Genomic DNA, 11,071 nt, shown 5'->3' with positions numbered 1-11,071 from the left:
AAAAAAAAAAAAAAAGGAACAAGGTTAGAAAACAGGTAAGTGAGAGCTCAGCAATAACTGGTTTTTTATGTTACAGTGACTTAAGTTTCCACATTACCAGGAAGTAAAACTGTTTTGCATAAATACTCATAGAAAAGAACATAAATGCCACACAACACTCATTAGAAATATAGAATTTATTAACTCTTTACATTAAGACAGCGACATATTGCAACTTCGAGTGTGCCACTTGTACCACAGATGACTTACAGATCCTCTGTTTACAGCTGTAGCTATTGCTAGCCCAGAAATGTTTCACTGAATTGGAGTGGCTCTTTAAACCTTTCAGTCATTAGCAGCAATTTTTGCAGAAGGGTAGTCCTGAAAATCCACTTCATGAAAATACATCTGTCAAAGCCTATGGTACCCAGCTGCATAATGAATCTTTATAGTTTGTGGTTTAAAGAAACCAACTTTGACAGCAGCAGTGGGCAGGGAGATTGAGGACTTGCCCCTTCCCTTCAGAAACTGTTTTCAATAAAGGCAATTCCATGTTATAAGGCCACCAAATTCCTCACAACCTTTGAACTGCGCTTTTGACAAGGCAAACTCCTTTCCTATCCTTTGAGTTCTGCACTCCTTGCTCCCCTTTCCCCTTGCACATCCAGGTGCAAGCTAACAAAAGCAGTCAATATTACAGTTCTGACATCATCCTAAAACATTTACGAAACCCACAACTAGAAAAGTCTGAGCAACAGGAAAAGAAAATTGTTTAAAGCTTCCAAGAACCACAAACAAGAATTATCTGCACAACCAGTGCCCTGACATTACTCAGTGTATTTCCCTTTATTCTTACAAGTTCAGGAGAAAGGTGGTAGTATTTTTTTGTTGCTTTTTTTTTTTTAACCCCTTTAGTCTTTTTCACATGTTCTGCAGGAGAATACAAGGACTTACAGTGCCTTATTGCACAAAAATTCAGAGGAACAAGGAAGTGAAAAGAGATAAGGAGACACTGCTGTTAGCAGACTCTGCACCAGCCATACAGAGAATATGCATACACAAAAGGGATTTTGTTGCTTTGTTTTTGTGTTAATTAAAAAAGAAAAACACTATTCCTGCTAAGGCTGGTTGCATAATACTTGTTTATAAGAACCACCTTTCAGTCTGACTCTGTTCCTGCAGACAGACTTCCTTGTGATCCATTTCTCACTAACATCTTGCTGTAGTTTTTCTGTTGTTCTTCCTTGAAACTATCTTTGACTTTTGCTCGCTTCAGACCTCCATCCCTGCAGAGAAAGAGCAAAGAGTAAGCCATCATGTTTGCTGTTGTTTTTTTCTGGTTTGTTTTAAATACACTATTGTCAAACTACACGTCACATCAACTAATTTAGTCAACTCTAGTCTTAACATCCAATATCTCGGAGATTTTTCCTCAACTTCTACACCCAGTTTTAATAGCTATTTTTCTTTGTTTCTCTAAACAGTACGTACCTTAAGCCTTAATGCACATGTTGGCCAACTGTAGAGCTCATTTATTAAAGCAGTCTGATCCAGTGCTGACAAGTTCCAACTAGGATACAAGTCTTTGCCCATCTGAGGCACTATTTCCTATGGCCAGACGGCCTATAGCTTAATCAGTTCACCCATTTTCCATAGTTTTTTTAATTCATATACATGTATGTGACTGTTACAGTTACTCCCTTGTATTCTCCCAGGTAAAATGAAGTTAGGTGTGCTTCTCAATCAAAAAACATTTAACAACTAACAGAAGCCTACAAGTTCAAGCAGTCCATACAGTCTTAATAAGGATGCAATCACTTACCAGGGAAGTTCAGTCAGTCCCCCTTGGCGAGCAATGGCTGACCTCACTCGGTTGGCAAACTGAACAGCGTCTTCTCCATCCTTTGAGTGTTTTACATTGAATCAAAACAGAGAGAAGCAAATTCAAACAGACCTCCATCACAGTCATCTGCTCTGTCATTAACTCTGTACCAAGTAATCCCACCCTCCTCATGCCAACATAAGGTTTCTATGGGATAAACATTTAGCTCATTTTTCTCCAGAATTGAAGTTAAGGGAACTTGTGCTCCAAAAACATGGATTAATAGAGAGGATAAGGTTGTAAGCTACAAATGCATCATTAACTGCAGCTTGCATTAGTAGCAACGCTATCATATACAGCACTATATTTACCACTATTCTTTGCATCTTTAATACAGCAACGGTAGTATCAAGCTGTATTCTACATTCAGCAGAGATTCTCCCAATATTTCAATACATCTGGAAAAGCTAAGTCCAATAATTTATTGAACTAACCACCAATAAAAGCCCTGCATAAAACAGATTTGGAGACATGGAGTGGACAGAGGTTTTGGAGAAGAGGGCAAAGAGACACTTGCAAACAGTGATGATCTTACCTTTCTAACCATTGGTGGCATGTACCACACATGGCAAACAATGGCCCAGCTGGTCATTATTCGCAGCAGGTAGCTGACAATGTTGTATTTGCTGCTGTTCCAGAATGCATCTCCAAACTGAGGATCATACTGTAAGGGATCACAGGAAAAAGAAAAATGAAAACACTCTTTCCCCCACAAATCACCACAGTCTGTCTTAAGCGCAAGGTGGGTGCTTTCAGCCACAGGCCAGGCTCATTCCAGTCACATGCAAGCCAGGAGTCAATCACAGCAAGTGGCCAGTTGTCACTGTTACTGCGCTTTTCATTAGCAGCTCTGAGACAGCTTCCCATCACCCTGACAAAAACAGACCCCAAATCATTTTCAAGTTGAGCAGGCAGACACTTCCTCATACCTTGATTGCAACAGGATAGATTGTCCCTCCTATTTCAAAGCTGCCCTTCTTGAACATCATCACAGACGTATTGTTTATACAGGTGCCTGTCCAGAAGATAAAGTTAGTATTTCACAAAGCCTCGCATATTTCAGTAGCAACAGCAAGGAGGAGCAAAGGCAGGCCCTTATGGGTAAGTTAAGCACCTCTCCACACTTGCTTTTCTTCCTTCTTTTGTGATTGATTTGCTGAATAAAGCCACAGCATGTGTGAGAGAAAAAACTCAAGCCTAAGCTTAGATCTGTGGCACTGTGAATAAACATTCACAGGGCAAAATAAACTGTTTTCTCATTCTTTGGCCAGGACACCCAACAAGCAGGGCAGTATTGCATTGCCTTAGGGTAATCTTGCATGAAAGATGAATAAAATAAGAAAGTTAACCCAGAGGCGAGAATTCATTTGGGCACCACAAGTCACGTGAAAAGAACAGACATGAATCTATGCTGAACGGGGGGGAAAAAGAACAGTTCATCTTCTTACCTTCTGGGAAAATTAAGATTGGAAGCTTGTTCTTATCTGCCACATGTTCCCTGAGTCTGTGGAAGCAAAAGGTAAAGTTAAAATAGCTGGTTTTCCACATTCCTTTCCCCAGGCAGGTACATCAGATTACCAAACACATCTGTAAGAAATCCAAATTGTTTACTGGACACATATCTGTAATTTCCATTCTGTTTGCAACAAATCTGAAACACTGTGCAAACAGTCCTTCATTACCACATACAAATTGTTCCAATTAGTTTTACACTGAAGCAACACTTTGCCTGTATGTTACTTTATAAATGGTTGTCAGGAAAGCCAATCAACATATGCCATTAGGTCATGCCAATTAACCCCGAACAAACTCACTTTATAAGTGGCTTACAGCAGGAAAAAACCTTCATGGGCTCTGCCATACTTGTTGGAAGATCTTTTTCAGCCAGATACTTCCCCACACACTCCACCTCCACATCAGCAAAGACTATCTTTTTTACACTTCCCTTCTTGAATTAAGCCTAGACAGATCCTGTTACAGAAACTCCACTTTATGCACAGAATTCAAGTCCATTTAATTTAGATACAAATGTTGGGACTTTAACAGCAAAATAACTGTTAGGATGATAATTTTGTGGTTGTCTCTTGCAGTTCAGATCTTACTAGAACCTTTCTACCTGAACTGTTTCATTTTTTCAAGCACTTCTCTGTGACTCAAGAGCCATTCATTTTGACCACTGTACCAAAGCCCACTCAAACAAGCATTTTCAGGTCATTCTGAATAAACCTGATCAGTGGACACCATCTCTTCAACCCACTACAAGAACAACACTCTGTTTCTTCCCAGCTTACAGTAAATTGCAATTACAGGTTACTAGTGTCCCTATGATTAGGGTTTATAATCAGCAGTGCCCATGTGGAATAAAGGCAACTGACATGCCAAAAGATGACTTCTGCAAATCAGCCTTTTGTCCTCCCAGGATCTTGAGGTTGTACAAGTTCCCCATTTCCCATTGCCTGCTTGCACTTCTGTCTTTCCACAAGCACGTCTCCTGATATGGGTCTCTTCAAAGCTTACTTCATAAATCGGGATCTTCAATTACAGAATGACTGTTCAGAAGTGGTCTCTCAAGCGCCAGAAGGTACCAGAGTCACATGAGTAGCACAATTCCCCATTCCAGCTCACACCTCACCTTTTTGTCACTAGATGGCGGTCTTTAATTTCCGAGCGCTCAAACCAGACGTGAGGACAGGCCTTCACGGTGGCTCTTTGAATAACTCCCATCAATCCACCGTGAACTTGGCCAACCTGCAGGCCCAGTGAAACATATCAGCAAACAATACCCCCCAGAAAAGAACGATTTTCTCTCCTGCATCCCAGCAGATTAGGTCATGCTGTAAATCACATCTCAGGATTGAGTAGTGTGCACAAAAGTTATTAAAGCACATTCACTTGAAAGGATCTACAAGCATGCAAGAAAGCCTCTGAAGTATTTCAAACAGCGCCTGAATTGACATTCCTAGAGCAATTTCATCAACATGCAACTTGAAGTCAGACTTCACCATACTTTATGTTTTTCCCCAGTGACTCGTGCTCAAGGTAACCTTATCCACCAACTTTGAAAGCTAAAAAGTACTGAACTCGTGAACCATTATGCCAATCCTTCCTTTTCCCATCTTTCCTCTCTGCCATCAGCCTCCTCATACCATTGCATAGCATCCATCGTTGGTCAAAATGATCGCATCTATCGGTGATGTGTGGTTGGCAACGCAAATGCCTCCTTTCTGAGGTTTGTTCTCCCTGCAATTACACAATTTGTTGTCAGACTACTAGTGCAATCAGCACCACATTAAGCACACAACTCTGTAAAGCCATCAGTTAAATCATCACCTAGCATGACATAAACCTGTGGTTTAGGAACAAACTGCCTTCCTCTCCACACACCTCCCCCAGTTCCTAATAGAATACTCATAAATAAAGGAACATAAACACAGTTTTACAGCCGTAACATTAGCTTGCTCACTTGTTATGGTAATGGATAGTTCCAGACAGAGCTCTCACAAGGATCCGGGAGCATGTGAGGTGCACCACTTCACTCAGATAGTTTTTCAGACTGAAAGAGAAGACACAGGCATCTGCGGCATGTTGGAAAGCAGCTAGGCACATGGGATAAGTCCTTTACCCTACTCAACATAACATAGGGCTAAAAGATTTTCCTGGAACTCTGGTGTAGGCCTAATCCCAGGTCTACCACCCACTGCTACACCTATGCCAAGAGGCACATCATGTCCTTGGTCTCATTTACCTAAGCAAGACGCTTGTGCTGGGATTTAAAAAACAGATGTTTTTTTTCCTTTTAGTACTCTGGGTGAGTATTTCTCATGGCAGCAAGAAGGGCCCCATCAAAGCACTAGCCTCAGTGCCAAACATGGCAAGCAGCCACCCTCAGCAAGGCAGCATTTCTGTGGGTAGAGCAGACTATCAGTAGTTCACAACATGTAAAACCTGTCCAGTCTCAATCTTGAGTACTTTGGACTGATGCAAGGCTACGTAATTGGCAGTTTGATTCTCACACAGACAGCACTCACCTGCTGTTCGGCAACTGTCCTACCACTGTTGTCCCCACAATCATTGAGGTAATCCCAATGGCAGCGAGAGTAAAGCTACAGAGAAACAGACATAAAAGCCAAGTAAGTTCAATTTATATCAGTATCACATTGCAACAGAAAAGGAACTCCAATGTTCAATTATTCTGCAGATCCTTTGTACAGTCAGTTAATTCCCTGATACACAATGCTCACAGCCAAACTACCTAAGGCAGCAGCATCAGATGCCCTGACGCATGTAGTGTGAGAGTTTAACACTGATATTTAGAGGACTGCACAGTTTACATTCATATTTTCAATATAAGCAACTTAAGGAAAGCACTCTATGAAGAGATGATCAATAGACCTCACATACTGTCCTCAGTGCACAAGATAAATGCTCTGAATGGCTTTTTTATAACTCAGAGGAGAGTTTAAGCCATTTGATCTTCTGTATATGCCAAATTTTGACTTGGTCTGAAAAAAAATGGGGAGGAGCACATTTATGTGACCCCTGAGCAACAAAACCCCTCTGCAACCACAAGCTTACCGGAGTGGCAGAAGGAAGCAGTACCGCACTATAACCCCAATGACCCACACAACAGTAAGCCTCAGGCTGACATAGTGGAAGTTGACATTAGTCCTTGTGAGGAGATTCCAGGAGACCAGCTCTTCAGAGGAAAACCTCTGAGTGACTTCATCTTCCACAATGGCCTCAAACCCTTTTCTGCAGAAATAGAATATGTCGGAGAATTGGAACTCCATTCGATGTAGACTCGCAATTTCTTTCTCCATAGGTGTTTCATCTCTTTCAATGATACCTTAAGGAAGAAAAGGGTAACCATATGAAGAAGCAAGTCTATAAATTAAACAGTCGCCCTCCAGAACTCTGCTTTGGTTTAGGATACAAATCTACTGTCAGAGCTGGACATTTATTTTTTTTTAAAGCTCACTGTTTGATAAGCATTCACTTGCTATTTGAGCTTTTAAAGACAAGTCATGTAAGCTAAATATAAAGATCAAGTAGCTGCTTTCTGGTCTGGCTCATGTAATTGATGACTGAAGAAATCTAGAATAGCATTTAACCAGAACAACCATCCCCTCAGACACTCAACTGTATGACAGAGGTCCAAGTTCAGGTAACCACTTTGTCAGATGCCCTCTGATGAACTGCGTAACTGCTGTGTCTCAAGGTTGAGACACACGGGTAAAGAGGAAGCATCCAGCTGTTTCAAATTACAAGAGCCTTTCTCACAAGTACACACCCTGCAGGGCTTAACTTCCCATGAATTCCCAAAAAAGCCTTGCCAGCAGAACTCCAGTGATACATTACATAAAACATTACAACTGATGTAGGAATTCTTTGTATTGCACTGTATCACACACGCGTGTGAACACAAGAAGGAGCTCCAAGAAATGCCTCGCAAGTCTCCAACGTAAATACTGAAAAAAGCACCCAAGAAAGACATCACGCTGCAACAAACTCCTAGCACCTTCAGCTCTGAATTTTGCAGCCACAGCTTGCTATTTCATCAAGACCAGCACATTTTCCTATCGCTAGCCTATAAACATAAGGAAATAAATATGGCACACCCAAACATGCACATTTCCTTCACAATCTGAATTATACAAAGCACCACATTCAGCAGCACGTATTACTTCCGTGTAGCGTTCTAAGCACAGATCGGAGCTTTATTTCACATCCCATTCCTTCTTTTTCACACAGTCCCTTAGAAGTGTCAGGGGCCTGACCTCCACACTGCAGGCAAGACAGCCCAGCTTCTTGCTCCACCCAGCTGCTGGGGTGGAAGACAAGTCACAGCCAACAAGTGGGCCAGTGAGACTCCAGCACCCAGCGCACCAGTAACATTCCATGCACTGCTTCCCAGAACCCAGAAAGCTCAGCCAAGCAGCTGCCTTCCCAGCTCGGGCTTCTGAGCTCAAACTGCTATGAGCACCGACACAAGGCTCAAGTTGAACACAGTGCTGGCACACCACAGCTGTAACCTTTCCTCACCAGCTGCACAGTCATCGTCACACCCCTGTGCACAGGCTGCCTTTGGGACAAGGTACTACAAGCAGGACCTGAAGGTATTATGATCAGAACTAAGCACATGCTATTTAAGTGATATACTTAGCCTTCCGGTTATCAGAAGATAGTATTTAACAGCCTTTAATCCATTGGCCGTAGGCAGAGCTCAGTTTGCCAGAGGTAGCTGAAAGACAGTATTAGGTAGGAATACAGTGAAGATCTTTCTCAACAACACACCACAGCTACTACATTACTCAGCATGACAACACAAGCCCTAAGCCTCTCAGTTCTCACACACTGGTTAGCTAATTATGCAAGCCTCAATCTTCTCACTATCTGCTACTTACATTACTTGCATATGTCTTCTAGTGGATGTCACTTAAGTGACTTTAACAGTGTTTCAGTGTTTTCATATCTGTCAACTTGAAGAGGATTGCTTTTTGACCAGCCTGCACTTATACTGACAGCTCAGAGCTGGCTCCCCAGCTGCTCTGAGACTCAGATCTAGCCTCTAAATACCTGCTCGGCCAAGAGCTCTAATACTGGAACCAGCACAGAAACACGCTGCCCTCTATACATTAAACACAAGGTAACAGTCCCAGATAATTCCTCACGTAGCAAGAACCAGCCAACGTGTTTCTTGGGTCTTCTCCTCACACACATGGGAGCTGACTGCTATTTTTGCTAACAGGTATTAAATACACAGGATTTTGGTACTGGAGAGAAAGGCAGTGTCTGCTCAGTCACCTTCTCCTTTTTATATCAAGAGACCATGTGAGATTAGTATTTAAGGTATTTGAGTAAGCACATCATTCCTCTGTCGGGAAAAAAATCAGTCCTTGTATGTGCAACGTTCCCTTCTTTCCTGACCCATCTCCCAGTGAGGACTGGGTTGTTAGGACAGACAGGAGAGGTACTGCACATTCCCCTCGTGTCAGCCAGCACTGAATACACACGTGCATACACACATGCATACACACGTGCAGACCCCTATCTTTACCCCATTTTAATCAGCTACGCAACAATTCATTATCAGCAGAAATTTCTCCTCCCTCAGTAAATATTGCATAATGCAACCAGGCCTCTGCCTGCTTGCATTCTGACACCTCAGCAAATGCCAGTACAGGATTGATAGACCTTCACCCACCCTGGTCACCAAGTAGTCTCATCCACGTACAGGAACCTAATCATAAGTCAGTCCCTACAGAAGTAGTGCAGAGAAAGCAGTTTGGTATGAGAGCGCAGATATCCTCCATGCTTCCCACACCTTCTCAAAAAAGTAGATCAGAGCAACATGCACTACTTAAGTCTTCTCTCTGTGAAGCTTTCCTCTCTTTTCTGGGAAAAAACAGCCTATGTGCCTCCACAATCAACCCTACAGGAAGGACAGTGATCTCTATGACTCTGCAATTAAAGCAGCACAGTCACATCCTCCACCCTCTCAGTGACCCAAGGTACGATGGGACTCATCACTCTTAAATGAAGGATGAGTCTCACTCCCTGTTTCACTGACTCCGTGGAGCATAAGGCAGCTGACAAAACACAAAGGAAACCATTACCTCCCTTTTTGTCCCCCCAAATTATCTTCAAAACACATGTGACACAGAAAAAAATAAGTTTTTCTCCAGCCACAACAAAAATTGTTAGAAGACCAATTTTGACCTGCACTAAGAACTGCTGTGCAGTACCTCCAGTTTACTGTTACAGCTGCCAACTGATAGCTGAGTCTGCTACCATCAAAGCCTGTTTCAGGCCTGCCATGAAGACAGCACAATAACCAGTGTTTCCAGTATTGGTAAGGATGCTCCTTTAATTGTGTTTCATCTGCAATCAGCTCTGCAGCTCCATCTCTATTACTGTATCACAGTCACATCAGCTAACTGGTAGAATCAGATAATAATTCAGTTGTATACTAAAGGGCAAACTCCTGCTTCCAGCTCTGCTGCCAAACAAAGAGAGAGACAGAGAAAATGCTGACACTAAAGCAGTCAAGAAAACAGAGCAAATCCATGGTGATACAAAGGCAGTTGGTACCAGGACCAGAGCTACACTCACTGCATACACAGTTCCCACATCCTCTTGTGGCCAACAGTGACCCAGCACAAGCTACCATGACACATGCACTGTATGGGATAAGATACAGTTGTTTTTTGAACACCACCACATTATTTCAAAATTGGGCTAAAGAACGAAATATGAAGCAACTATTCAGCTGTCTTAACAAAAGAGAGCAGCAAGAAGCTTACCTGGCAAACAGTGAATTAACTAACTCAAGGGACCACCTCTTAACACCAGCACACTAAGAGAAAAAGTGTAACAGCATACATATCCATAGACCTCCAGTAGCACAGAGCTTGTGAAACACAGTCCATTACGCAGTCAGATCTTCTAAGATATTACCAAATGTACCCTGATGCTCCCAAGATAGAGAGTTGGCAAGCAGCCTTGCAAGCTGGAATCTAAACGCAGCTTTCAAGACAAAAGCAAGTTAATATTGCAACTCATGCTTTCCCTCTGCAAGAACAGTGAATGTGCCAGTAGTATTGCAAAATAATTAGACATACAGTAAGTAGATGGCCATCCCACTCCTCCGCTATTTCTCTTTCTTGAACTCACACATGCTTTCTCATTTGAAAAGGGCTCGGTCTGCCTACTCCAGCATGTTAGTCTTAACAATATGATCTTACTCCAAGTTCTTACCATTAGCAGCAGGAATCTTCAGCATCTGTGGCTGTGGCTTTTTGACACCTTTTTCAATCCGTATAGTGGCCCACTGTTAGAAAAGAAAGAACACATTAATTTTCCAAATGTAGTAATCACTTAAGAAACAAGTCTCCTGCAAAGCAACACTGTAATTTTCAGTCTCTTCACCAGATAATGATCATTGGTATTCCTAAAACCTTATATATACTACCCCTCTGAAGGAATACTGGTGAATATGTCTAATAACAAAAACCACGCAGGTACAGTCAGCACTTTCTGACTCTGCTTGCCAGTCTTCAGAGAAGCAACACAGAGCCTGTGTCATTTCAGGCACAGAGCCACCACAAGCCTCCGTCACTAGGCAGCTCCTGGAGCTGAGCAGCACAACAGCCCTGATGAGCACATAGCACAATGCAACTCATTCTACCAATGCTATTTCACTACCAAAAA

The 11,071-nt window shown here is 42.3% G+C and overlaps 1 protein-coding gene across 1 annotated transcript; it reads right to left on the bottom strand.

The window, feature by feature from the left end:
- Positions 1 to 871: 871 nt before the first annotated feature.
- On the bottom strand, positions 872 to 10,713 carry GPAT3 (glycerol-3-phosphate acyltransferase 3). The gene is made up of 11 exons (XM_010709700.3): positions 10,619 to 10,713; positions 6,437 to 6,707; positions 5,890 to 5,964; positions 5,325 to 5,414; positions 5,008 to 5,101; positions 4,494 to 4,609; positions 3,310 to 3,365; positions 2,791 to 2,876; positions 2,397 to 2,525; positions 1,802 to 1,881; positions 872 to 1,265 (listed from the first exon to the last, which is right to left on the bottom strand). The coding sequence occupies exons 1-11, from the start codon at positions 10,641 to 10,643 to the stop codon at positions 1,139 to 1,141; spliced, it is 1,149 nt and encodes a 382-aa protein (XP_010708002.1). The 5' UTR covers positions 10,644 to 10,713; the 3' UTR covers positions 872 to 1,138.
- Positions 10,714 to 11,071: the final 358 nt, after the last annotated feature.

This window comes from Meleagris gallopavo, chromosome 4 (genome assembly GCF_000146605.3).
Source record: "Meleagris gallopavo isolate NT-WF06-2002-E0010 breed Aviagen turkey brand Nicholas breeding stock chromosome 4, Turkey_5.1, whole genome shotgun sequence".
Classification (NCBI taxonomy): Eukaryota; Metazoa; Chordata; class Aves; order Galliformes; family Phasianidae; genus Meleagris; species Meleagris gallopavo.
This window is presented reverse-complemented; position numbering and strand designations above follow the sequence as displayed.

What these genes read in the sequence shown, in the direction of transcription:
- GPAT3 (XM_010709700.3), bottom strand. Translation starts at nt 10,643, where the DNA reads ATGCTGAAGATTCCTGCTGCTAATG. An exon ending in TGCTTCCTTCTGCCACTCCG is followed by an intron (nt 5,965 to 6,436) that starts GTAAGCTTGTGG and finishes GTTTCTCTGTAG; the next exon opens with CTTTACTCTCGCTGCCATTG. An exon ending in ACGATGGATGCTATGCAATG is followed by an intron (nt 4,610 to 5,007) that starts GTATGAGGAGGC and finishes CTGGGCCTGCAG; the next exon opens with GTTGGCCAAGTTCACGGTGG.